General features: G+C 43.2%; 3 protein-coding genes across 3 annotated transcripts; 1 reads left to right on the top strand and 2 right to left on the bottom strand.

The window, feature by feature from the left end:
- Positions 1 to 488: 488 nt before the first annotated feature.
- ddhd1b (DDHD domain containing 1b) lies at positions 489 to 12,181 on the bottom strand. The gene is made up of 13 exons (XM_029631694.2): positions 11,080 to 12,181; positions 10,651 to 10,854; positions 10,128 to 10,256; positions 9,679 to 9,826; positions 9,228 to 9,337; positions 8,777 to 8,883; positions 8,150 to 8,409; positions 5,321 to 5,399; positions 5,061 to 5,210; positions 4,736 to 4,800; positions 4,365 to 4,546; positions 3,414 to 3,665; positions 489 to 2,831 (listed from the first exon to the last, which is right to left on the bottom strand). The coding sequence occupies exons 1-13, from the start codon at positions 11,870 to 11,872 to the stop codon at positions 2,647 to 2,649; spliced, it is 2,664 nt and encodes an 887-aa protein (XP_029487554.1). The 5' UTR covers positions 11,873 to 12,181; the 3' UTR covers positions 489 to 2,646.
- Positions 12,182 to 12,389: 208 nt separating this feature from the next.
- Positions 12,390 to 16,883, top strand: cgrrf1 (cell growth regulator with ring finger domain 1). The gene is given in 7 exon segments (XM_029631697.2): positions 12,390 to 12,493; positions 13,524 to 13,663; positions 14,267 to 14,308; positions 14,311 to 14,446; positions 15,003 to 15,150; positions 15,450 to 15,557; positions 15,865 to 16,883. Coding segments are annotated over 7 exon segments (1,011 nt in total). The 3' UTR covers positions 16,198 to 16,883.
- Positions 16,630 to 24,194, bottom strand: psmc6 (proteasome 26S subunit, ATPase 6). The gene is made up of 14 exons (XM_029631696.2): positions 24,085 to 24,194; positions 23,557 to 23,636; positions 23,412 to 23,451; positions 22,365 to 22,417; positions 22,189 to 22,256; positions 20,851 to 20,965; positions 20,675 to 20,762; positions 20,347 to 20,408; positions 20,105 to 20,228; positions 19,813 to 19,874; positions 19,355 to 19,475; positions 18,940 to 19,020; positions 18,764 to 18,835; positions 16,630 to 17,103 (listed from the first exon to the last, which is right to left on the bottom strand). The coding sequence occupies exons 1-14, from the start codon at positions 24,167 to 24,169 to the stop codon at positions 16,985 to 16,987; spliced, it is 1,170 nt and encodes a 389-aa protein (XP_029487556.1). The 5' UTR covers positions 24,170 to 24,194; the 3' UTR covers positions 16,630 to 16,984.
- Positions 24,195 to 25,213: the final 1,019 nt, after the last annotated feature.

Raw genomic sequence — 25,213 nt, 5'->3', positions numbered from 1 at the left:
CTAATAGTCAAATCATAGTGAGCTGGTTCTATTCTTTTTCCCCGTTTTCTGGTGTTTTGTGGTTGAAAACTTAAAAGGGGCGAGCATAACAGGTCAACCCTGTTACCCATAGACAAACTAGAAATGTTTCCCCAATAAATATAAAAATTGTCAAGCTTGCATTCGATTGCCCCTCCCTGTTGCACACAACAAGCTTCCATTCCCCGTCACAGGAGATTTATGGCTGATTTAAGATGAAGTCGTCAACACTGTTACGGTCAACCTTGTTACTTTATTTGGCACTTACTGAAGTATTTTTATTTATTTAACCTCTTCAGATGAGAAAGCCATCTGTTTTTTGTTAGGTATGAACATGTGCTCTTTTTGACAGAATGTTAAAATTAGGTGAAGTTACACTACTCAAAAGGCACCTAATTGGTGGAATGACCGACGGGCTGTCTTGTCTTTGTTCATGAGCACATATGAATAAACTGAGACCACAGACAGACAGCTGTAGAGATACATTTTAATGTATAACAAAAGGGTTACCAAGGTTAAGCATTATACGTCATTAATTTGAACAAAACACAGGTTAAAAAGTGTGAGCAATGAGCATGACAGTGGATTGGGCAGTAAGTGGAAACATGTCCTCTAGTGCAAGGCAAATGGGAGTATAGCTGAAGAATGGACTACCCACAACACAATCAATCACAATTCAATGCCCTTAGGGTACAGTACATTTAGCCTCGAATGACAACTCTATGCACAATTAAGAGAAGACATCTATGTCAGTTACACATTATGGCACATGAATGGGTAAGTTGTAACATAAGGAAGAAGGAGGTATCAGCTTGCTATGTTTGAGTGTGACAGTGACAGTGTGACATGGAAACAAGGATATGCAAATCCAAGGAGTGAAGCACAAACAAAATCCTCTGAATCCTCTTTTCACACTACTGAGCCAAACTTAATCAAGCTGTATTGGAACTGGCCTGGTTACGTATACACCAGAGTTGCTGGAATGACGCTAGAAAGGACAAAGTGAAAAGAAAATATCTGTGCCAGCACAGTACAGCTCCGCTCGGCCATATAGTGTGAATCAGGCATTTGTAAGCGCAGACGCAACGGGATGACACAGTAGCATACCTAGGAATCTGACAGTATGACTTAACAAGGGATGGACTCAAACACATCTGAGGAGAACTTAAACACATACTGTGTACAAAATACATGACACCAAACATAAAAAATAAAAAAACTTCCTGATGGCAAGCTTGATTGATCCTTGATTATGGCAGAGATCCAATATGAGTGATGTCACTCTGTGTTAGTGTAATACATTTTTTTTTTTTTTTTACTTTAAAAAAATCACAGAGGAACCCTCCAGGTGACTTTCAATGTGGCATGCTACAATCCCCCACTACTAGTAAGACAATCTTAAGCAGAGCATATTCATCCCCGTCTACGTTCATACTGCACATCATGCTTCCTTTTCATTTTGGCCCGAATAGTTATTGATTGAAATAAAAGTTTTAGAATCGTAAGGAGTGTACTCTGCAGACTTCTCTACTGCTACTCTGTTTCAGTTCAACAGATGCACATGAAACATTTTGAGTCCTTCATGTGTGTGTTTTACTGTTGTTTTACCGATATGTCGTATCTCTGTTCGTTGCCTGACTAGAAAGTGCCGAAAAAATGTAAAGCTACCGTATATGTGCAACATGTCAGTGTTAGTATTACAAATGGAGTGCTCTTTTCGATCAAGACAATTCACAATAGAACAAAGCAATTCGGCGGCTTTCCTATTGACCAGCAAAACCGACCGAACCTGCCACTGTTATAAGAGAGAGCTAAACAAAAACTGTATTTGGCAACTTTGCTAAAGTTGTGTATCCAACATTAGTATCTTTCAGCCTAGTCTTGCAGTTAGTCAGTTAGTGTAAACATAATTTGGCGACTCCACGCATCGTCGCAACCAGTACAGTTAGTATATAGAGCTGCATTTCATTTAGTCTAAGTATGCTCCATCCAATGTCATCATCATTCATTTGGCTTTAACCCTAGCCAGGTTAAACTGAACGGATAAAACGATGGTGAGTGCAGTGTTCCGTCTGGCTACTTCAACCCTTCCAATAACAATCCACTTTGATCGACCTGACGGGTTGAAATCAAACGATGCAATTGAACGGGTTTCAGTGTGCTTCTCTGAGGCATTCAGACCATGAAAGGATGGATTTGAATGTAACTCTCTCAACAGGCTAAACATCTGAATGAGTGTTGATGCTCAGAGTTGAGAGAGGTTAGGCTTGAGCCATGGCTACAGTTTCAGGAGTCACACAGACCCGAGTCAGAGCTGTGTCCGACACCAACACAGTCCAAGAGACACAGTCATCATTTACGGTCACAGGAAAGAGGAACAGTCTTAATTGGGGTGGGTGCTTTGGAGGGGAGACGGTATTCAATAAACCCACAGGGTGGATGAATTGACAGCATTGGGAACATTAGAGGAACAGTCACTATTAGAACCCGTAGGGTAAAGGGAACGGTCTCTGACGAGATCACCACCAGCTGACCACAGGCTGTGGAGTGGTCTCTGACACACAGACAAGTCTCCTCGGTCTGGTTGCAAGATCAAGTGGGTGTGTTTGCGTGTGTGTTGGCTGTGGGTTAGGATAACTCTGGGTTATCCTCAGAGAGCTGAGTGGGATACTCCTGTCTGTACATGAAAGTGAGAAGAAACAGTGCCACGTCGTGTGAACACCAATAGGCAGTGTGAGAGGTCACCGCCGACCAATAGCGGCTCTCCACCATGCCCTCTCGCAGTTCAAAGTCAATACGCCTCTCCAACTCCACTGTAACACACAGAAAGACAAAGAGTTTCACAACAAACACACACAAAAAAACACACACTTTAAATACTAGCCATAGATACGGGGACAAAGCAGTTACAAAATGCAATAGGGAAAACTCTGTCAAAAGGGCATAGTGGGTAGTAAAATTCACTGCTGGCTTTCGAAAACAATATGAAGGAGTAGGGTCCAATACATTTTTCATATACTTAAAAATAATTACGATGTGCTTGATTTAGCCTGCCTAGCATGAGTTTGCACTTTTGGTTATGACACCGGTTTGGTTCTTGGGCTGTCCCCCCCATAGAATAACCCTTTGAATAACCTATTTAGGTTCCAGGTAGAACCCTTTCCACAGAGGGTTGTACATGGAACCCAAAATAGTTCTACCTTGAACTAAAAAGAAACCGGCACCTTGTGCTTTACAGACACATTTGACTGACTGATTGATTGTGCCTGACAAGCTAAATCAAGCACACCTCAACAATTTCGTATAAAATATTTGCAATGCATAATTGATCCAGGTCTGTGGGGAGCACTAAGGTAGATGCTTCGGTTGAATAGATCTGGTATAGGGATACGTACATGTGGTGTTGTCCAGGATAGCCGAGGTGGAACGAGACATGGAGTGCTCTATTTCTCTCGTCTCCTCGACTACCGCTAACTTCTCCACTAACTCGGCAGCCACGCCCTCCTCCCCTGACACGGCATTATCCACCTCCAAGACCCCGCCCTCCGAGTCGGAAGGCTCCTCCTCCACGCCGCCCACGTGACCACTTGAGCGCGAGAAGCGGGAGAAGAAGATCCCGCCGATGCCTTTGCCGAGACTTGCCGCGCCTGCCGAGACAGAGAGCACACATGCACACACTCACGATCACATGGCACAGCACAGGACAACACATAAGTCTACTAACTTCTCACAGATATAGGCAGGAAAACAAGGGAACATTTATACTGTACCTATCACACCCATTGATTTACATAATTGCATTAGACTTGGTCCTATACTGCAAAGTGTTCTGTAAAAATACTATCTAATCATGAATGAAGGAAATCCTTTATTCATAGGTTCTATAGTGTCAATCCCTGTGACAAGACTTAATGGCTCTCCATTGATTTGTTGAGGCTGGGTCTTCTGGACAGTGGTTCTGTGCTTGGCTTGCTGCTACATCAGCTATGCAATCTACTTCTGTTTCAGCGAGCAAAAATGTGGTATTTCCACAGAATATTTGTTTTTACACACACACACACACACACACACACACACACACACACACACACACACACACACACACACACACACACACATATATAAATCTTAATGCGTAGGTCTGTCCTTGACTAAAGCCAAACAGCCCACTCTCTCTACTATAAAATAACAAAATAAGCCAATTTCAGGAAAGACCAAAGTAAAAAACACCAACAAGATAAACAAAGAGCAAAGTCTAAAAAGCAAGGAGATAAAAATGAAGAATCCACCACTGAAAGTCCCTATGTCTCTCCCTTCCTCCCCCCGTCACTCATGCTCTCTCTCACCCATAATACTGGCTTTCCCCAAGTTCGTAATGGACTCTCCGTAGTGTCTTCGGGCCTGAGGGGGGGAGGTACAGGGGCTAGGGAGGCTCTCTGTGTCCGAGACAGATGCACTTTCCTTCAGTGCAGGGTTGAGAAGCGTGGGACGGATCTGGTCGTACGGAGTCGGACTACTTGTGTTATACCTGTAGATCCCGGTCACAATACAATACATGTCATTCACAAACACTGATTCATACAAAACTGCTCCAAGGGTGCTGCTCTGCTGCCGATTCTGTGCTGTCCCAATATGTGTGTGTGTGTGTGTGTGTGTGTGTGTGTGTACTGACTGTGATCTATTCTACTCAAAATAAAATACTAAATCCACTACTCACCAGTGTATTTGGACAGGTGAAATGTTACTGTAGTTCTTTAAGATTAGGGGCTCCAATCGGTACGCCTGAAAATACAGCCATAGGCATCATTAAGCACTTCCATGATGCCATCAGCAATCTCGGGAACCGGAACCCAAAACCAAATCGTACGTACACTATCTAGCCAGCCACTTGATTTGACTCTGGAAGCACAAACGGAAACAGCAGGTATGTTTCCACCCCTACCAAAGCCCTTCCTGAGCCCCTTTCCCTTCCAATCCTTTACCATCAGTGACTGACTGCATGACTGAATGACTCTACTGTCTGGTTCAGTTGGTTGGCTCACCACAGGGTCGGTAGGATGAAAGACGTTGAAGAGACGTTGGCAGATGGATTTGGGTAAGATGTGATCCTGGGTCACGTTGTTCCCCGGTCGGATCCCTCGCAACGCCAAGAACACGGCCAGGGGAGAACCCATGCAAAAGAAGTTCTCCACCTATAACAAAATAAAAGGCACAGAGAAAATCAGAGGGGAGCCGCGGTTAAATCCATGGCTCAATCTATCTGTCATAACAATTAGAAGGAATGAAATATGGAATTTGTCACCTTAAATTTCAAGGCTGAAGAAGAGCCTTCAGATGATGGGGATTGCAAACCAGCAAACTGATTTTCCAAATCCCGTAACCTTTAGACATGAATGCAACACCAATATTATCACACAACCGTAAATGAAACATAAACATTCAACACTGGGGACAAATGGCGGTGGGATCTGGGTCGTATTCAACAGGAAACAGCGTAGCAAAAAAAAATCCTACAGAAAATGAGTTGGAAAGTTGAAGTAATCCCTCCCTGTTTGAGCCAGTTTTTTCCCCCTGTTTGGTGCCTAATGAATTTCCGTGAACAGACATTTCAGGGAGATAAAAACATTTATTAAATAAAAATACTTTCAGAATTCATACACTACATGACTAAAAGTATGTGAACACCTGCTCGTCGAACATCTTATTCCAAAATCATGGGCATTAATATGGAGTTGGTCCCCCTTTGCCTCTGTAACAGCCTCCACTCTTCTGGGAAGGCTTTACACTAGATGTTGGAACATTGCTGTGGGGTCTTGCTTCTATTCAGCCGCAAGAGCATTAGTGAGGTCAGACACTGATGTCGGGTGTGGCTCGCAGTCGGTGTTCCAATTCATCCCAAAGTTCTTCCACACCGTTCTCAACAAACCATTTCTGTATGGACCTCACTTTGTGCACGGGGGCATTGTCATGCTGAAACAGGAAAAGGCCTTCCCAAAAGTGTTGCCACAAAGTTGGAAGCACAGAATTGTCTAGAATGTCATTGTATGCTGTAGCGTTAAGATTTCCCTTCGCTGGAACTAAAGGCCCAAGCCCAAAACATGAAAAACAACCCCAGATCATTATTCCTCCTCCACCAAACTTTGGCATTGCGCATGGTGATCTTAGGCTTGTGTGCGACTGCTCGGCCATGGAAACCTATTTCATGAAGCTCCCGACGAACAGTTCTTGGTTCTGACGTTGCTTCCAGAGGCAGTTTGGAACTCAGTAGTGAATGTTGCAACCAAGAACAGATGTTTTTTTTAACACCCTACGCACTTCAGCACTCGGTGGTCCCGTTCTGTGAGCTTGTCCGGCGTACCACTTTGCGGCTGAGCCATTGCTGCTCCTAGACTTCACAATAACAGCACTTACAGTTGACCGGGGCAGCTCTAGCAGAGCAGAAATTTTACGAACTGACTTTCTGGAAAGGTGGCACTCTATGGCGGTGCCACGTTGAAAGCCACTGAGCTCGTCAGGAAGGCCGTTCTACTGCCAAAGTATGTCTATAGAGATTGCGTGGCTGTGTGCTCGATTTGATATAACTGTCAGCAACGGGTGTGGCTGAAATAGCCAAATCCACTAATTTGAATGGGTGTCCATATTCTTTAAAAAAAATGGTATATATAGTGTATCTCGGCAAAGGCCTATTTATTTCTAAAACACACTCTCTCATCATCACAAATTGTAAGTTACATTCCCTCTTAAAGACATGAATGCCATCGGGAAAATCGGGTGATCATTGATGTTGATGACTGATGTAAATCTACAAGTTAGCGAGCTCAATTTCTTTTACTGATTGTGATTTACCTCTTTATGTCTTTCTGCCTCTATCTGCTGCGGCTTTCAGCCAACCAGACCAAATATTGATGATGATATAGGCTAAAGCAAGTGTTAACAAGTGTTAATACAATTTGATGCTGCTGTGGCAGTACATGTTGTTTTTTGTACTATTTCAAATGAATTATTTTACAAAGACAACAAACACGTTAACAACACCATAGAGTACAACAGTATGAATCATAATATCCATAAAAACTAATGGTCAAACAGAGAAATGGGTCCAATCGTTTTTCCACCATACATTTTCCCCACAGGGGATTTCAGAAACACAAAATAATGGGTCTGTGTTTCGTGTGAGCTTACTATGGCGTGACGTTTAAATCTGTCTCGGACAACGTGGCGTTTATCAATATATTTGCTTGTATTTTACACCCAACAAATGAAATGCTAATTAGCTGCTGGCTAACGAAAAATGAACGAAAAATGCCATGATGATCTGGACGAGACTGCTGAATCGAGGCAAAGGTAAGAATCTCTAGATTAACTATCTAATGTTAGCTAACTGTAGTAATGAATCAATTGTCGAAATTCCTTTACATTTACACGTTAGCAAAGGTGCCAGCTAAAGATGACGTGCTTGCAGGGATTTGTAGTCTTGCATGATGTCTACTTTGATGCTAATTAGCATTTTCGAATCTGAGCGTAAATAGAGACGAATATATAGATAAAAGTCACCTTGTCCGAGAGATTTACATGGTTATCAAAAAGTCACACCAGGGTAAGCCTACACAAAACACAGCCCTTATTTTAAGTGTATCTAAAATCCCCTGTGGGAAAAATGAATGGTGGAAAAATGATTGGAACCATTCGCATTTGACGGTTAGGTTTTATGGGTATTATATGACACCTCTGTGGGGCTCTATAAAGAGGGGGTATGGCCTGGGTCCTATCAGGACACACAGGGCAACCAGCGGGTTCTGCCAAAGCACGCCCAGCATCCCGTGTGCAACGAGTCAAGCCTGGGGTGGGGGTGATACTGTTGGCAGTACTGTTGATATATAAACTAGGTAGCTAGCTACAAACACTTGACCTGGGATCGCATCTCTCAAGCCGTGCATGTTTGGATACCGGGAGCGCACGAGCTCCGTACACGCCAGCTCAACAGGCACAACCAACGGACGGGTTGGGGGGTGGCAAACTTTGACGACGACTTGCGGGCAGTGGGTTCCAAACAACAATGACAAAACAAAATAATATTTTTTGGGGGGAGGGGAAATTAGAGCCTGACCCTGGCTATTGAGTGTCTACCTACCTGAGTCGTGTGAGTCTCAGCTCCTCTTGTAGGTGATGTTCCTGATAGCTTGACCAGCACTCTTGCATCTCTTTTGGGTCCGGCGATAGTTCTTCATGATGGAAGCGTACGGGGTCCCAGCCTGTCATGATGTCGAAGGTTATGACACAACCCAGGGAGTGGGACACGATGGACACCTTGCCACTCTCCTCAAACTCTGGGTTCCGCATGCAGAAGAGTGTGTATAGACGATTCAGCTCCTGAGTTAGACCCCTAGTGATCTACAGACACACGAAGCATGATGAATTACATTTGTGTATTAGGCTGCAACTGCAAATTGGTAGATATTAGAATTTGAGATTGAGTGTGTGCGTGTATGTGGTAAAATATGCATGGGACCTGCAGACAGGTGTGTGTGTGTGTGTGTGTCTAGACACATGGCATGCGAAAGTGGACACTATCATATGTCTACTGTATGTTTATTTGACTCACAGTGACCAGTGGGCCCCTATAGTTGTCTACTCTACAGACATACAGACCAGCGGTGGCTGGTGGCACCAAACATGGGGAGGAGGGGCTCATAGGATTTATAGTAATTTATTTGGAATGTTAATGAATGGGTGGTGCCATTAATTAAGAGAGTCTCACCTCGTCTCTGTACAGAGGGCTGGTGTAGTACATGATGTCCATAGCACTGCTGTTGAGCATGTCTCTGAGTCCTCGAACTTTGTCTGGAGTGATGGAGTCCACGGTGTCTGCAACCATCACACAACCACACACACACACACACCAAGTCACCTTCAAAGACATTTCAGTCCATCCGGTATGTCAAACAGTGGGACTACAAGCAAAATGACCTATCTATACACACTAATAGCTGATGTTACTACTTAAAGGGATATTTTATTTCATCTTTATGTATACAGGTCTGTCTCATTGCAAGAGAGACAAGACAAGAAAAAGATACACATACGATAAAAACCGGACTCTGCACTCTGCCATCTATGCTACCATGAGGTTTATCGGCGACAACGTTTCTCGACCACTCAAGTCTTCAATAGGTCACAAAGTAGGTGTGGCCAAACTTGGCCAGACATACCTCCATCCAGGCACAGTTTGGACCTCCACTCCACAGGAAGGAACTCCACATGCTCTGTGGAACGATCGGAGAAATGCTTCTCCTCCATCTTCCTAGCAGCGTCCCTCATCCTGTAGACGAGTAAAGGCACAGAGGCAGATGCGCATGAACAAACGTTACACTACCAAGAATGTTTGGTCATATATTCTAGGAATACCCTCTTCATGAAGCTTTATGAGCGCATTATTATTGCACAACATAGCTGTGAATAAGTGATCGTAAACAATGGTGCCGCGACAGCTTTAGATTGAATCTTCCAGGTCCAATCGTTGGTATCCTTTCTTCCCACTCTGCTCGCTTTCCGTACAATAATACTAGATTATAAACACATGAGATTGTATAAAACTCTATGGCAGGTTCTGATAGGGTTTTATACAGTATTATAACAGAGTTCATTGTTCCTGTAACTCACATGCTTGTGTTCCTGATGATGCGGCCCTCATCCATCTTCTGGCCAATCCCATGCACCACAAAGACAATGTGTGTTGTTTCGGGCGGTGTGTCTTCGGGCGCTGCCTCCTCCACATAGCCCCGATGGAGACGCGTCCCACTACTGCCAGCTGAGGAGGACACAGGGGAATTATACCAGTTATTATACAGAACACTGTAAATGTAGTTTTATACAGTACAGAAACACAGTATTTGAGCAAATCCCACAAAAGATTGCTAGTTCTTTCTGTCAAAATTGATGTTTTTACTCAGGATCATTATGAGATGAAAAAAAATACATGTCAAGGCTTATAATGCATTATAACCATAGGTGCACAATTGTACCTGCAGGTTTTAAGTTAGATGTTATACACCTCGTTGTAGGCAGTGAAACACAGAGGATTCTTATTTCACCTCAGTGGGGATACAAACCTTTGGAGAAGCCCAGTCTCTGGGTGACAGTGCGTGCGATCTTGGAGGTGGTGGCATCACTGTAGAGATACACCTCGTCCACACTGTGCCAGTCCACATGGCTTCGGCTCAGTTTCAAACTGTGGATCGCTGTAAGAATCAAGAGGGAAATTAATTAACATAGACCTAATAACTTCCTTCCGTTAATGTGAATTAAGTCTCCAGTGACTTTTGTAGAAATCCCACTTCCATACACCGCTTGCATGCACTCAATCAAGGGTCGTGTTCAGTAGGTAATAAAACGGAAGAAAATTGTCCAGATATGAAATTGTCCAATAAGAATCGCTTGTTTTTGTTTTCTGCGGTAGCCATGTGCGAAGTTCTAGCCACGTTATTTTCTTTCCTTATACAAAGTGTTTGTTTTTGGGCCCAGAACCGGTGTGTGTTGTTCATCTATATCATTCACATAGAATGTGACACAATACACCCTTCATCAACACTGTCACGCCAGACGCCCCACATGGCACGCCCCCGTCCCACTTGCCATTGAGACCATCCACTTTACAGTCCTTGCTGTCCACTGCGGTGGTCACCACCTCGGTGGCAGTCTCGTAGATCTCCCTCATCTGGTGGCCACGAAAACGGGCCAGGTGCTCCAGCTCGATGAGGTCACTCTCGTCCTCCTCCAGAGGAAGCCACGTGCCGTCGATGAACCACTGGCCCCTCATCACAGGAATACGGTCCTGCTCTGTGGACAAAGGGGTTGCGATGTATGGTCATGTCGGTCCATCTGTATTGAATGAGCAGGTATTGAATGAGCAGTAGGCTAACTTTGCTCTATGCTCGGACAGATGTGGGACTGTTATGACATGCTTATTGAATAGGAATGGCATCAGTGTGATAAAACCAGGATTAACAAGACAAATAGCATGAGAGAGAGAAACATCTATAGTGATAAGAATAGGCTACTCACGGTTCCAGTAGACGGGGTAACATTCTTTCTCTTTGACATCCACTTCATAGAGACCCCCTCTGACGCAAACAGCCTCAACGTTGACACTTATGGAATCCAGGTCGATGTCATCCGTCTCGTATCCTCCCTCCCCTCCACCTTCCCCTTCTCCTGTTGCCGGATCCGCCTGAACAGCTCCCCCCTCTGCCACATCCTCCGGTTGGGCCTCGGACCCCGTGGCTGACCCACTGGGGTTCTCTGGTTCGGTGGCATGATTGCGACATTTCACCTTGCAGGGGTTTAGTTCACATAATTTGCGGTAAATTACTTCAATTTTCAAAGAGTCGTGTCCAACAAATGGCTTCCAGGTTTTCTTGTCCTCTTTGTAGAACCATCGCACTTCCTCGGGTCCCAGCTCGGTGACGACCTCCCCGCGGTGTCTGGAACTGTTGGAGCGGTTCCGCTTCTTTGTAGTCACACTCCCATCACTTTCGGTGTACTTCAGGTCGTTTGTGATGTCCAAATAGCCTGTCCCTGAGTCGGGGAGAGAGTGATAGCCCGAGTAAGTTTCCTCCACTAGGCCCAATATCATGCCGTCTTGAGATAAACGGTGATCGCCTAGCAACAGCGGAGGCAAGTGCATTTCCAAGCCGGACTGGACCGAGTCCATCTCCCCGTGTATAGTCTCTCCCATCGGTTCTTCGTAGCAGGACACAAACACATCATTGGCCATATCCCAGTCATTGCTGCTCACGGAATTATTATCCGAGCTCAGTCGACGGGTAGTCGGCTTAATGTCCTTAAAATTGCTCATCACTTGACAAAAAAAATCAACAGCTTGTTCCCTAAAAAACAATATGGCCTACGTTCTCAAACGTATTTATTTCTGCGCCTCTTGTTGACCTTTGATTGACAGTCATAGGTCCAGGACTAACGGTTTCCAAACCTCCTCCTTGATTATTGTAAATGCCACCATCTTTGAGCCGGTTCATCCACTCAGTACCCAGATACAGGCTACCAAATTGGAGACTTTTTGAAATTGCTGATAGATATCCTACTATTCAGAGACCCATTTTGTCACTGCCAGTAGGTTTACCTGTTCACTTATTCTATTCGCATGCCTATCTGCGACTTGCTTACAACATAATTACAATGGTAGACTACGTGCTCCTCCTCCCAAATGCGCGAAAAGATTGCGCATGAGGGGCAGATGGTGCACTGGCCACCGTAGTTGAAAGACGGAAGTAAACTGCTTTGAAGTATACGAATATTGTTTTCTCCACGGGTTTAATCATAAATTGGTTTATTTATCTTTAGCCAAGATTTAAAAAATGGCAGCGGTGTTTCTAATTACGTTGTATGAATATTCTCCATTATTTTACATTACTGTCATATCGTTATGTTTCGTTGTTACCGCCGCCATGGTCCTCGGCTGGTAGGTTCCTGTCAAATTGCCTTGTAATGACAACAACAACATTAGGCTGTTATTATTGAATGGAATGATTATTTTAGCCTACAAATAAAGTTGCCAGCTATCTGTACTTACATTAAGCAATCGGCCCTGTTTATATTTTGTTCAGTAAATCACAGGAGACTGTTATTTGCTGTAATAAATATTGCAAACGGCGATGGTCATTTGACATCACGGCAATGCTACGTTGACACATCACGTGACAGCATACAGAGTGATAAATGTTGCAATGTTAGGCACGCACGAAAATGTTTAATTGTTTATTTATTAGGATCCCCATTAGCCGACGGCAATGGCAATAGCTAGTCTTATTAGGCTGCGACCCATAACGAAAAATACATTACAGACAAAATACTTTGCAATGTACATACATTTAAAAATATTCACATGTTGTGGGGGTGTGTGTATCTATCAGTTACACATGCTTGTCAGTACATACACACAACAAGTAAAATGAAACTTTGTAGCATTAGTGCTATCCGGGAACCTTGGAACGGTTCTTACCCTAACTATAACCATTACCTAACCTTAACCCTTATCTAACCTTAACCATTTTAAAAGTCAACTGCAATGGGGTAAAGTCAGAGTTGGGACGTCCCAAGGACCCTGGATAGCATGGACCTTGGATAAACCTGGCATTCGGGAAAGTTAATCAAAGTGTCATTGCCTCAGAAAAAAATACAGTACCTGGTATTGTATTTACTGAAACATGGACTGTTCTGCACAGTTGTCTACTAGTTTTATTATAACGTGTTTGTTTTTTAAATAGCCATTTACAATGTTCTACATGTATTTCTTTACATCACAAGGTAGGCTATTAGAGAGCTTTCTTTAAAAGCAGATTTTTTTTAATAAACGTTTATCAATTTGGTGTGCACGCAATATCAAGTTGTTATACTTTAGGCTACTTCACTTATCTTGTCTGATCTCTTATACACACAACATAATGAAATATTCAGATTTTCTGTCCTATGTTCCACCATATCTCCCATAGGTTTGGTTTCGATGTCCCAGTGATTCTCCGCAGCTCTGATGAGACTGAGTCAGTCGTGCCTGTCCCAGAGAAGAGGATGGTTCAGGTGACCAACCCCTTTGCCCTAGAGATGGGTTCCTCTGGGGTGGCCTCTGTGACTGGTGAGAGAGCATGCAAAGACAGTTATTATGCAACAAACCACACATAGAGCCAGTTTCCGGGACCCAGATTAAGCCTCCAGGGCCTAAAAGCTATTTCAATGGTGATTTTGAATAAATGACCTGTATAGCATAGTGTGTTGTATTAGGCCTTTGCCCACACTGTTATAGGTGTGCCACCATGAATGATGCGTGAATCTAGATTGTATAAACTGTGTGGCCCTGAATGCTGATTGGCTGACAGCCATGGTATATCAGACTGTATACCATGGGTATGACAAAACATTTGTTTTTCCTGCTCTAATTAAGTTGGTAACCAGTTTATAATAGCAATAAGGCACCTCAGGGGTTTGGGATATATGGCCAATATACCACAGCTAAGGGCTGCGTCCAGGCACTCCACATTGTGTCATACTTTAGAACAGCTTTTAGCTGTGGTATATTGGCCATATACCACACCTCCTCGGGCCTTATTGCTTAAATATACCACATTTTCGTATTGAGTGGTTAACCAGGGAAATATACAACTAGTACTGCATCCATGCCAATTTCCTCAACGCCCATCTGACTGCCACTTTGAATCATTCATTGTTTTCCTCTTTCCAGAGGGTGTGTCCCTGCTTCCATGCTGCCTGGAGCCTTGTGTGCTAGTTGTTACTGGGGTTGTGGTGTCCATGCCCTACAGGGGGCGCTACAGTCGCACCAACACGGCCCCAGTAAGCTCGCCACGCCACATCTGTTCCAGGAAGCTCTGCACTTCCAGTACCATCACTGCCAAAGCTTCCAGTATCCTCACAGGCGATAATCGTATAATCGGTATCGTTGTTGTTAGTATAAGTACATGTTTTGTATATGGGATGGTCTTATGATGTGTTCTTCATTTTTACTCTTAGTATTATCTTTCCTGTTGTCTAGTCACTTTACTCTGCCTCTATGTACATACAGTGTCTAACTCAAATACCTCATACTCCTTCCTGCACATTGATCTGGTACTGGTACTCCCTGTATATAGCTTAATTCTTATGTATTTTATTCCTCTTGTGTTACTTTTTAAAGTGAATTGTTTTACTCTGCATCGTTGGGAAAGGCTTGTGACAAATAACATTTGATTTCCGATATTCAGGTTCTAGAAGATATTATTTACTCATGTTTGTCTTTTATGAAATATTGCACATTAATGCATGCTTCATTGATGTATGATATGTCATATTTCATCATCATGATATTTAGTTGTGGCACTAAGGTTGAGGATAGACGGATGGAGTGCATGCAAGGCTAAAATTACATGTCTTTCAGTTCAGTTTCATCCTGCATGTATTTTACCCCTTAACCAAAGGCTCAGTATCAGTGGAGAGGACAAAGAGGAGCATTATACCAAGATGCCAGCCGATCTGGGGATCACTGATTTCGGGCTTTTGCCACGGGAACGCTACCCCATAGTGGCTGTCCTCACACTGGCCAAATCTGAAGCAAGGGACACTTACAACATTGTTAGTGTGACAGTCTTGGTAACACTTGGAACATCATCACATGGGGCCAGTTTCGTGGACACAAATTAAACCTAGTCCTAGAACATGATCAACGGCGAATTCCCACTGAAAGGGTTTTTATGTCCAGGACCAATCTATGTCCCGGAAGTCCAATCACTTCAGTGTGTATTATCCTAGGGGTAATGATGCAATCCACACCCTGATATAAGGTGTGCTCGTTAGGTTTAAAGTTACCATCTTGGCATGGGCGTAGTCCTGGGATGTGACACTCATTATCCCTCATTGTTCCTCTCGCTCAGGTCGCCAGCGTCACAGTGGTTCACGTTCCAGATGACAAATACAGCCTGTCGGCACGGATCCTGTTTCAATATCTCCTCACGGCACAAGGGAACATGTATGAGTTGAAGGTACGGCTTTATCTTTTGTTAATTCATCATTTATTTCTCCAGTCTCATTGACGTAGCAGGAATGTCTTGTTCAAGGTAATGGACAAGGGCTCAGTGAGATTACAGTAGCCTATCATTACTTTTTTCAGATTTTTGGTTGTGTTCTAATATCCATACTAGCGTGCCGTTTAGAATGCAGGCCAATGTGCCAATACATTTCTTCCTACGTGATGTGCTATTGTAGTTATTAGAACAGAGTATTCACTGTTAAGAGCAAGTCTGATGCTGGCAGTTAACATCCTTACAAATTTAATGTTATCTGCTCCAGCCACTATTTATGTCAGCCGAGAGCAAGGGGTTGTCGGATGCGACTGACCCCGACCGTAGCACAGAGGCACCACCAGAAACACAGAAAAGAGAACCCGGAAAGGAGATGCCAGGAATGGAAGATGAAGAGGATTGGTCAGAGGAGGGAAAAGGCAAAGACTGTGTGGTGTGTCAGAATGCACCTGTTAACCGCGTCCTGCTGCCCTGCAGGCACGCCTGTGTGTGTGACGGCTGTGTCCATCGCTTCCAACACTGCCCCATATGCAGAGCTTTCGTATTAGAGTCCTTTGCCCTGTTCCAGCAGACCCATATGGAGGAGGTAGAGGAAGAATGAACTGTAATGTAGCAGGTCAATATTACCAGTATTTATATGAACGTAGTAATGTTACTCATTGGAGTAGCTCAGAATCAAAGTGTTTACAGAATGGATGATATGGTTTCACATTGAGGTGTTTTATTGAACATTTCCAACTGTTTTATGGCTGTGAGCATATAAACCACATTATCACATTGAGTTTATTGAGGTGCAAACTACTTGTACTATTTGTAAATGTAGATATGGAAAACCTAATATTTTTTATGTGCAATGTATAGAGAATGTATTGTTTTTGTCAATATACCATACAGTGAGGTGTTTTTTCTTTTGACCCTTAAATCGTGGACAAAGTTATGAATTGCATCTTTATGAAAATCACAAAGAAATCAAACCTGGCATCACAGCTTCCCCAAGGTTTAAAAGGCAGCAAAAAAAATAGGACAATCAGTGTGAAATATCAATGTTTTAATGTGACATATTCCTTTGATTTTACAGATACAGATGCTCCAATGGCAAGAATATTTGTTTTGTTAATATAACCCAAAATACTGGGCCAGTGGGCATAAATTTCACACTATGGACTGGAGACAGAGACATTAATGTATCCATTTCCAATATCTATAACTGTTTTGAGGTCACTTCTTGGCAACTCTGTATATAAATGGTACACTAATTAGAACAGACACCACCCCCAAGAAGCTTTTCTGCATCACACAAAAAGTTAAACCGCAAAAGCAAACCCCATCCCAGCCTCTCTTTCTCATCTACTTTCCATTTTCACATATAGGAATACTGATATAGGCATTTATATGGGCTTGTAGTCCAGTTTGGATTCAAGCTTCTTTGAGTCGGCAACCTTGCGAACCGCCTTCATGAAATCCTCTTGAGTGACGTACTCGTGATCGGTACGGATCGCAAACATACCTGGAAGATGGAAAGGAACGAGACTTAGAGCATGAACAGCAGGTTGGGTTCAGGACAATAACAGCTATGTTCAGATAGGTTTCCCGGACACAGATTAAGACTAGTTGTAGAGTCGTGGCCAAAAGTCTGCTGCCTCAGTTTGTATGATGGCAATTTGCATATACTCCAGAATGTTATGAGGAATGAACAGATCAATTGCAAAGTCCCTATTTGCCATGCAAATGAACTGAATCCCCCAAAACAGCCCTGCCATGTCAGTGGTTATCTTATTAACACAGGTGTGAGTGTTGACGAAGACAAGGCTGGAGATCACTCTGTCATGCTGATTGAGTTTGAATAACAGACTGGAAGCTTCAAAAGGAGGGTGGTGTTTGGAATCATTGTTCTTCCTCTGTCAACCATGGTTACCTGCAAGGAAACATGTGCCATCATCATTGCTTTGCACAAAAAGGGCTTCACAGGCAAGGATATTGCTGCCAGTAAGATTGCATCTAAATCCACCATTTATCGGATCATCAAGAACTTCAAGGAGAGAACTCCAGCAAGCGCCAGGACTGTTTCCTAAAGTTGATTCAGCTGCGGGATCGGGGCACCACCAGTACAGAGCTTGCTCAGGAATGGCAGCAGGCAGGTGAGTGCATCTGCATGCACAGTGAGGCAAAGACTTTTGGAGGATGGCCTGGTGTCAAAAAGGGCAGCAAAGAAGCCACTTCTCTCCAGGAAAAACATCAGGGAGAGACTGATATTCTGCAAAAGGTACAGGGATTGGACTGCTGAGGACTGGGGTTAAGTCATTTTCTCTGATGAATCCTCTTTCCGATTATTTGGGGGATATATCAGGAAAAAAGCTTGTCAGGAGAAGACAAGGCAAGCACTACCATCAGTCCTGTGTCATGCCAACAGTAAAGCATCCTGAGACCATTCATGTGTGGGGTTGCTTCTCAGCCAAGGGAGTGGGCTCACTCACAACTTCTCCTAAGAACACAGCCATGAATAAAGAATGGTACCAACACATCCTCTGAGAGCAACTTCTCCCAACCAACCAGGAACAGTTTGGTGACGAACAATGCCTTTTCCAGCATGATGGAGAACCTTGCCATAAGGCAAACGTGATAACTACGTGGCTTGGGGAACAAAACATCAATATTTTGGGTCCATGGCCAGGAAACTCCCCAGTCCTTAATCCCATTGAGAACTTGTGGTCAATCCTCAAGAGGCAGGTGGACAAACAAAACCCCACAAATGCTGACAAACTCCAAGCATTGATTATGCAAGAATGGGCTGCCATCAGTCGGGATGTGGCCCAAAGTTAATTGACAGCATGCCAGGGCGGATTGCACAGGTCTTGAAAAAGAAGGGTCAACACTGCAAATATCGACTCTTTTCATCAACTTCATGTAATTGTCAATAAAAGCCTTTGACACATGAAATACTTGTAGTTATACTTCAGTATTCCATAGTAACATCTGACTAAAAAATATCTAAAGACACTGAAGCAGCAAACTTTGTGGAAATTCATGCGTGTCATTCTCAAAACTTTTGGCCACAACTGTAAACTAAAAAGCATACTCAATGGAGAATCTTCGTTAAAATGGCTTTTCAGTCCAGGACTAGGCTTTATTTTTAGCCGGGAAAGCCGCCCATAATGTGGGTCAGTTACCTGCTTCAGTGCACACGTTTCTCAAATCGGCTCCGTTGAAGCCATCTGAAAGCTTCACGATCGCTTCGTAATCTAAAAATACAAAGCGACAACACCTGTTACAAGAAGCAGTTTAACAAAATCGAAAACATGATTACACCCAAATGTAGTGAGTGAGTACACACACACACACACACCTATTTCTCCATGTTTGGTGATGGGGCCAGAGTGGATCTTCAGGATGTCCAAGCGGGCCTGTTCATTGGGCAGCTCAATGTCTGTTGGAACAGTAGAAATAACCATGTGTCACTCATTGTTTCATACCATAGACATTCCTTTCTACTTGGTTATGATTGAGAAAGAAATGGAAGGAGATCATTGTGGCCCTATCTCCCAAAGGAGATAAGGTCCTGCATGGCTCAGTTGGTAGAGCAATGGCACTTGAAACATCAGGTTTGTGGGTTCGATTCCCGGGACCATCAAAGAATGTATACACACATAACTAAGTCGCTTAGGATAGAAGTGTCTGCTAAATGGCATATATCATTATATTACATTAAGAGGATTAAGTATGAAGGTTGCGGGATGATGATGAGAGGAGGAAGAACGTACGGATCTTGCGGTCCAGTCTGCCGGGACGCAGCAGTGCAGGATCCAGGGTGTCAGGCCGGTTGGTGGCCATGATCATCTTGACTCTGTGCAGGGTGTCAAAGCCGTCCATTTGGTTCAGCAGCTGTGCGGCGCACAAACACACAAAAGATAAGTCGGCGAGGAGCCAACTCATAGAGAGGATTATCTGCCGTGGATCCGGATAACTTTAGACATCTTTCAGTAAGACCCTTCAGTACGTATTGAAATGCCAGTCAAGCTGGCTGCAAACTACACGTCACCGAGTTCTATTCCCATTTTCAACATGGGAATATAGATATACTGTACTGACCAAGCCACAGAACGGTCTTTCACCAAATAAATGTATTTTACAGAACCATCATTCTCATAGAAAGCAACATCTGTTGAACATTATCCATTCTATGTAACATATATCTAAGAGTTATGGCCGCCCATTTTACCTCCATCAGGGTCCTCTGGATCTCTCTGTCAGCTGACGTGCCCTCTGAGAACCTTCGGCCACCTTGTAGAGAAAAGAGTATTTCACTTACAACACATTCAACATTCCCAGACACTGCACGCAATGCTAAGCAAAGGGAGAAGGAATAGATATGGCATCAGGGCTCAGGATGCTTAGCCTGGTCCCAGATCTGGTTTTGCTGTATAGCCAACTCCTTTGGTTGACAATGACTACAGCAATTGGCTTTACAGCTCAAACTGATCTGGGACCAGGCTACAGGTGAGGATGCTCACCGATGGCGTCGATCTCGTCCATGAAGATGATGCAGGGCTGGTGGTCCCTGGCATAGTTGAACATCTCCCTGATGAGCCTGGCGCTCTCTCCAATGTACTTATCCACAATGGAGCTGGACACAACCTGCCACAACCGGTGCAAAGAAGACAGGACATGCTAAGCGTCAGCCATGTTGTTCAAAGAATAGTGAATACAGCCCGAAGGGCCAGTGGAGGAAAACAAAGTGTAGCCTATTACTCACCTTGAGGAAGTTACAGTCCATCTGACTGGCTACAGCTCTTGCCAGAAGGGTCTTTCCCGTGCCTAATGAAAAGTGCATAAAGGAAATTGATGAATAAACCCTCAGGACTCAGTGACATAACCTCAGGGTGAATCTCAAGTCTTTCCTTGGTTCGCCGCATCCTTTATTCCTAGACCTCCTTCTCAAGACGCATTGGAGGAGAAGGTCTGAGGGGAGGGACCTCAGATCTTTTGATCCAATGTGTTTTGAGATGTAGGTCCAGGAATCCAGGACATGAGGAATCAAGGAACAATTTAAAGTCTACATCAAAATCCTGCTAGTGACTCACCTGGAGGTCCGTAGAGCAGGCAGCCCTTTGGAGGGATAATCCCCACCCTCAGGAAAAGCTCAGGGTTGGTCAGGGGCAGCTCAATCACCTGACAGGGAACATAGGGGAGTGTCATATAGAACACCTGCCTGCTTCAGGGAAGCAGTACTAACTGTACTGTAGGATGTGACGTGTACCTCTCTCAGTTCACGGATCTGCTCGGCCAAGCCACCGATCTCTGAGTAGGAGATACTGCCAGGGTCTTCATGGGACATGTTGTACACCAGGGGGTCGACTTCTCTGGGCAGATACCTGTAGGGTGTGTGAGTGTACATGTTATCTACCATCAGGGAAAACATTTAGGCCTGACATACCTTATACTTTGACCATTTTGTGTCAGTAGACTGTATTGACATTTTCTCAATGGGTGCGTGTCTGTATTAGGGCTGCACAATTGATCAAATTCAAATTGAAATTTCTAAATTGATTTGTGCAATATCCATATCGCAAGAGATCCATATCGCATGCAATATTTTGGAACGCCAATAAGCCGCGTGTAACGTCAGTTACGGTTTACTCAGTTTGTCGTCTCTCTCCCTCTCATCGCTTGTGGCTGCTTCCCACACACACCAAGCCCTGTCACTCAAGCAGCACAGTTCCTCCTCCTCAACGTTAGATTCACTATAAGTTTGCATGCTGTTCTGTTAGATCAAATGCAGTCAACACAATGCTGCTGTCCACTTCGCCTCTTAATATAAATCATTCTATTTCAATAGTTCCAACAGTTCACCCAAGTGTTTTGATCTATATCGCAAAATATAAATGGTCAATATTTTTCATTTTTTAAAATCGCAATTAAAATGTTTTGCCCATATATTGCAACCCTATTGCGTGTGGGTGCAGTACCAATTATGGATGTGTTCATGCTTATCGGTCTATAGGTTCATTTGCATAATTTAGTGGAATGAAATTGCTGCGTGTATTTTTGTTAGTCATCATGCATCTTGTTAAAATCACACACAGCATACAGAGCCTGGTTTGAGGAGCGGAATAGCCTACCACCTGTCAGACAATGCGAGAGCAGCTCCTCAAAAAGCTGGTACTGGAGTGAAATGTGTTTTTGCAAGCCCAGTCATTGCGCAACAAATAACAATTCTAAATGCAATCACGTGTTAAACTGTTTTGATGGCCACGATTAAAGAGCTATTACTTGTGGCAGTATAATTGTTTGAAACGGAACATTTTACTTTACTTCAAATAATGAGGCATATCTTACTTTGCTTCAATGTAGCCTAACCATTATTCAACCATAGAAACAGAGGCAATTGTTTTATAAAGACTTCCTCATGCCATTAAGCAGCATCTCTCTCCTGTTGTATTGCTTTTCATATCAACTTTCTTTCGTTGTCCAGAAGCCAAAGGCACAATCCTAGTCATATTAGCAACCCATCCTAGTCGTTGCTAATCGATGCCACCATTCTACGTTTCTAACAGAGATTTTCATCTCTGTCACATATGGAATCCCTAGTGCCTACCTCATAATGGTGAGGGTGGTCATGTCCAGGGCCACTCTAGTGCCTGGTTTGAGCTGTGATTTATCCAGCTGTGTGAAATTGACAGAGAGATGAGCTCAATTACAATCATGGAGAGATGACACATTAAGTAAATAATCACTGATGAAACGTTGGTAACATCATGTTTTAAGACCTACTTGTCTGCGGCAGCCAACAACATAGCGGGGTCCATTGGTTGCCTTGACAATGACTGTGAAGAGAAGTAAATAATGAACATAACATGGGGTGTGTTTGTAAATTCCCTCTGGCTATCTACTCCGATTTCAGAGCACTCTCGTCTGAGTGTGCCAGAGCGTAGAATAACTGCTGAATTTAGGAACACTCATTGAATATGGCCAGTGTCAGTAAACGTTAGCAGAAAAGCGTAATTAAATTGTTGCCAGCAGCCCAGTTAGTCATCAACGCTCTGGATAACATGAAAACAACCTAACCAGCTCTGCTAGGGCAAGTAAAATGGTCAGAGTGAGGTGTTCTCTCATGTGTCTGGAAGTAGCTAGCAAGCTAGCTTGGGTGCTTGACTGCGGTTGTGAGATCAGAACTCTCGGATCAACCCTACTCCTCCGTCAGAGTGTCCAGTGTGCGCTCTGGACGCTCTGAGAGCAAACGGACAATCTGACAACACTCTGAATTTACAAATGCTCAAAGTAAACTGAGGCACTCCAGAGTGAATTTACGAACGCACCCATGGCATTGTGTGTTCTTCAATGCACTCTGGAGTGGCAGAGTGAGCTCTGGGCGTTTGTACATTCAGAGCGCACACTGTACACTCTGGCTGAGGAGTAGGGTTGACCCGAGAGTTCTGATCTCACAACTGTAGTCAACTGGCTAAAGTTGGCTAACTTGCTAGCTACTTCCAGACACAAATGAGAGAACACCTCACTCTTACCATTTTAGTCACCTTAGCAGAGGTGCTTAGGATGTTTTCATGTTGTCTAAAGCATTGGTGACTAACTGTGCTGCTGGCAACAATTTTATGAATTGTTTTGGCCGACACAGGTTATATTCAATGGGTGTTACTCTGCTCATCAGTTATTCTGCTCTCTGGCACACACTGACTAGTGCTTTGAAATCGGAGTAGCTAACCAGAGTGAATTTACGAACGCACCATAATATGTAACGTTTAAGGATGTAGCTAGGCATATAAATAGGCAATATAAATTGCAGTGATATTAGATACAACTTACATTTCTCCTCCGTCAGCTGTTTGAGCACTTCACCCACAATCTACATAAAGTATGAAAATAATTCGCAGTTCAAATCCATTCATTAAGACACATTTGTGTACACTATATTGCCGGTCAATAATCATGTGTGAATACACCATCTTACCTGACCAACACTTTGTAAGGCTTTCAGGTCATTTTCAGATTTTTCATATTGTTTTGTCTGTTCCTTGAGCTGTTCCCTCACTGAAAACATAGTCAGACAGAGGATACGAATGGAATCAAGATGTGTAGCTAACGTTAGCTAGCTACAGTTAGTAAGTTAACGTTAGCTGATTGTGTCTGTTATTGTTCTTCCATGACTTCAAGCTAACCTCGAACTAATATTGTTAGCTATCGGTCTTGGCAAATAACGTTAGCTGGTTAAACTGTTTTGCTATGGCTTAGTACAGCAAATACATTTCAATATACGGCTAGTTACAGCTGTTTTTGTAGCTAGCATTTTGCTAACGCGTTAGCCGGTTGTGAAGACCATTCATTTCTATGGACGAGTCTACTGGCACTGCATGACAAAGCGAGTTACAAGTAGCCAACAACCGCTTATCTAACTGGTTGTTGCTCATTTTAGTTAGATAACCAATTTTACGAGCATTATTCCGATATATTGACAAAGACACGGTAATGCATTACTTACACTCTTTTAAACGTCCGTCAATCTCTTTATGTTCAAGTAATCTTTTCCTGTAATCTTGAAGTCCCTTTTCTCTGGTGTCAGCCATGTTGCCTCTATGAATTATGGGAACTGTACGACGTCGGAAGATGGGTTTTGTTTCTGTGTCATCATGCAATTTGTCACATTTGCCACATGGGGGAGGTGTCTCCTCATACTGCTCACTGGGTGGAAATATGACCAAGACCAAAGGACGCTCCAACGGATGCCCCTTGACACTGAAAACAAAATCCTCTCGATCCCCCTCACTTTCAAATCACAAAAACAAATCATTCTATCTAAAAATGAATCTGGTTATGTTTAGCTTGGGTGACTTTCCCAGTGATGATGGGTCACAGATTAATAATAAGGGACTGTACGTTATTTATAATGAGGGCTACCTGGAGAAAATCGGATCTCCCTGAACGCTTGAAAAAAAATACAATTATAAGGCAAAGTACTCAGAAGGTTGTGGATTCGCAGACCACCGCAGACAAGGGTGAAAATATATCCATTATAGTAAAGCACTGCGTGAATCATTTTATTTGCGTTCCGATAAAAATTTTTTAAAAGCATTTTACAAACGCATTTCATTCCAATCTACGTAATTTTACATGACTGGGGGTGAGGATCATATTTATAATACCGCAACAGAGCATGCCAAAGAATGAGCGCATGCTGCAGCACCTGAGGAGTTTTGATTTATATACAGGCCACTGTAAAAAAAAAAAAAAAAAAAGAAAAAGATAAGAAAGATAGTCTAAGTTTGGAGAAGTGTTAAAGATATCGATCAACTGTAATAATTGAGCTCAACAAAACCAGTTACAAATGAAATATCTAATCATCAATGATTTAGACAAAAAGCCAATAATTGTTTAACACAGCAGTCACATATCAGGTATGCACATGTATTTTTTTTCATTTGGGAACCTATAATTTTCTAATTTATTATATTTTATTCCATGATATTGATGTTACAAAAATGATTTGTGTTGACTGTGATTTGGGGATTGGACTATAAGAACATTTGCTAGGCCAAATTAACATACATAGCTCACCACATGATCCTCAAACCAAAGACTGGCCAAACCTCTGTTTTCTATAAGTGAATTCA

Source organism: Oncorhynchus nerka, linkage group LG24 (genome assembly GCF_034236695.1).
Source record: "Oncorhynchus nerka isolate Pitt River linkage group LG24, Oner_Uvic_2.0, whole genome shotgun sequence".
NCBI lineage: Eukaryota > Metazoa > Chordata > Actinopteri > Salmoniformes > Salmonidae > Oncorhynchus > Oncorhynchus nerka.
Note: the sequence above shows the minus strand (reverse complement) of the source record. Positions and strands in the feature narration are given on the sequence as shown.

Coding starts and splice junctions, on each gene's coding strand:
- ddhd1b (XM_029631694.2), bottom strand. CDS start 11,872: ATGAGCAATTTTAAGGACATTAAGCCGACTACCCGTCGACTGAGCTCG. Junction 10,257..10,650: donor TAAAGTGGATGGTCTCAATG/GCAAGTGGGACG, acceptor TGATTCTTACAG/CGATCCACAGTTTGAAACTG. Junction 4,801..5,060: donor TTCATCCTACCGACCCTGTG/GTGAGCCAACCA, acceptor CTGTATTTTCAG/GCGTACCGATTGGAGCCCCT.
- psmc6 (XM_029631696.2), bottom strand. CDS start 24,169: ATGGCTGACACCAGAGAAAAGGGACTTCAAGATTACAGGAAAAGATTA. Junction 20,409..20,674: donor CCTGCTCTACGGACCTCCAG/GTGAGTCACTAG, acceptor ACTTTTCATTAG/GCACGGGAAAGACCCTTCTG. Junction 17,104..18,763: donor AAACGTGTGCACTGAAGCAG/GTAACTGACCCA, acceptor TCCATCTTCCAG/GTATGTTTGCGATCCGTACC.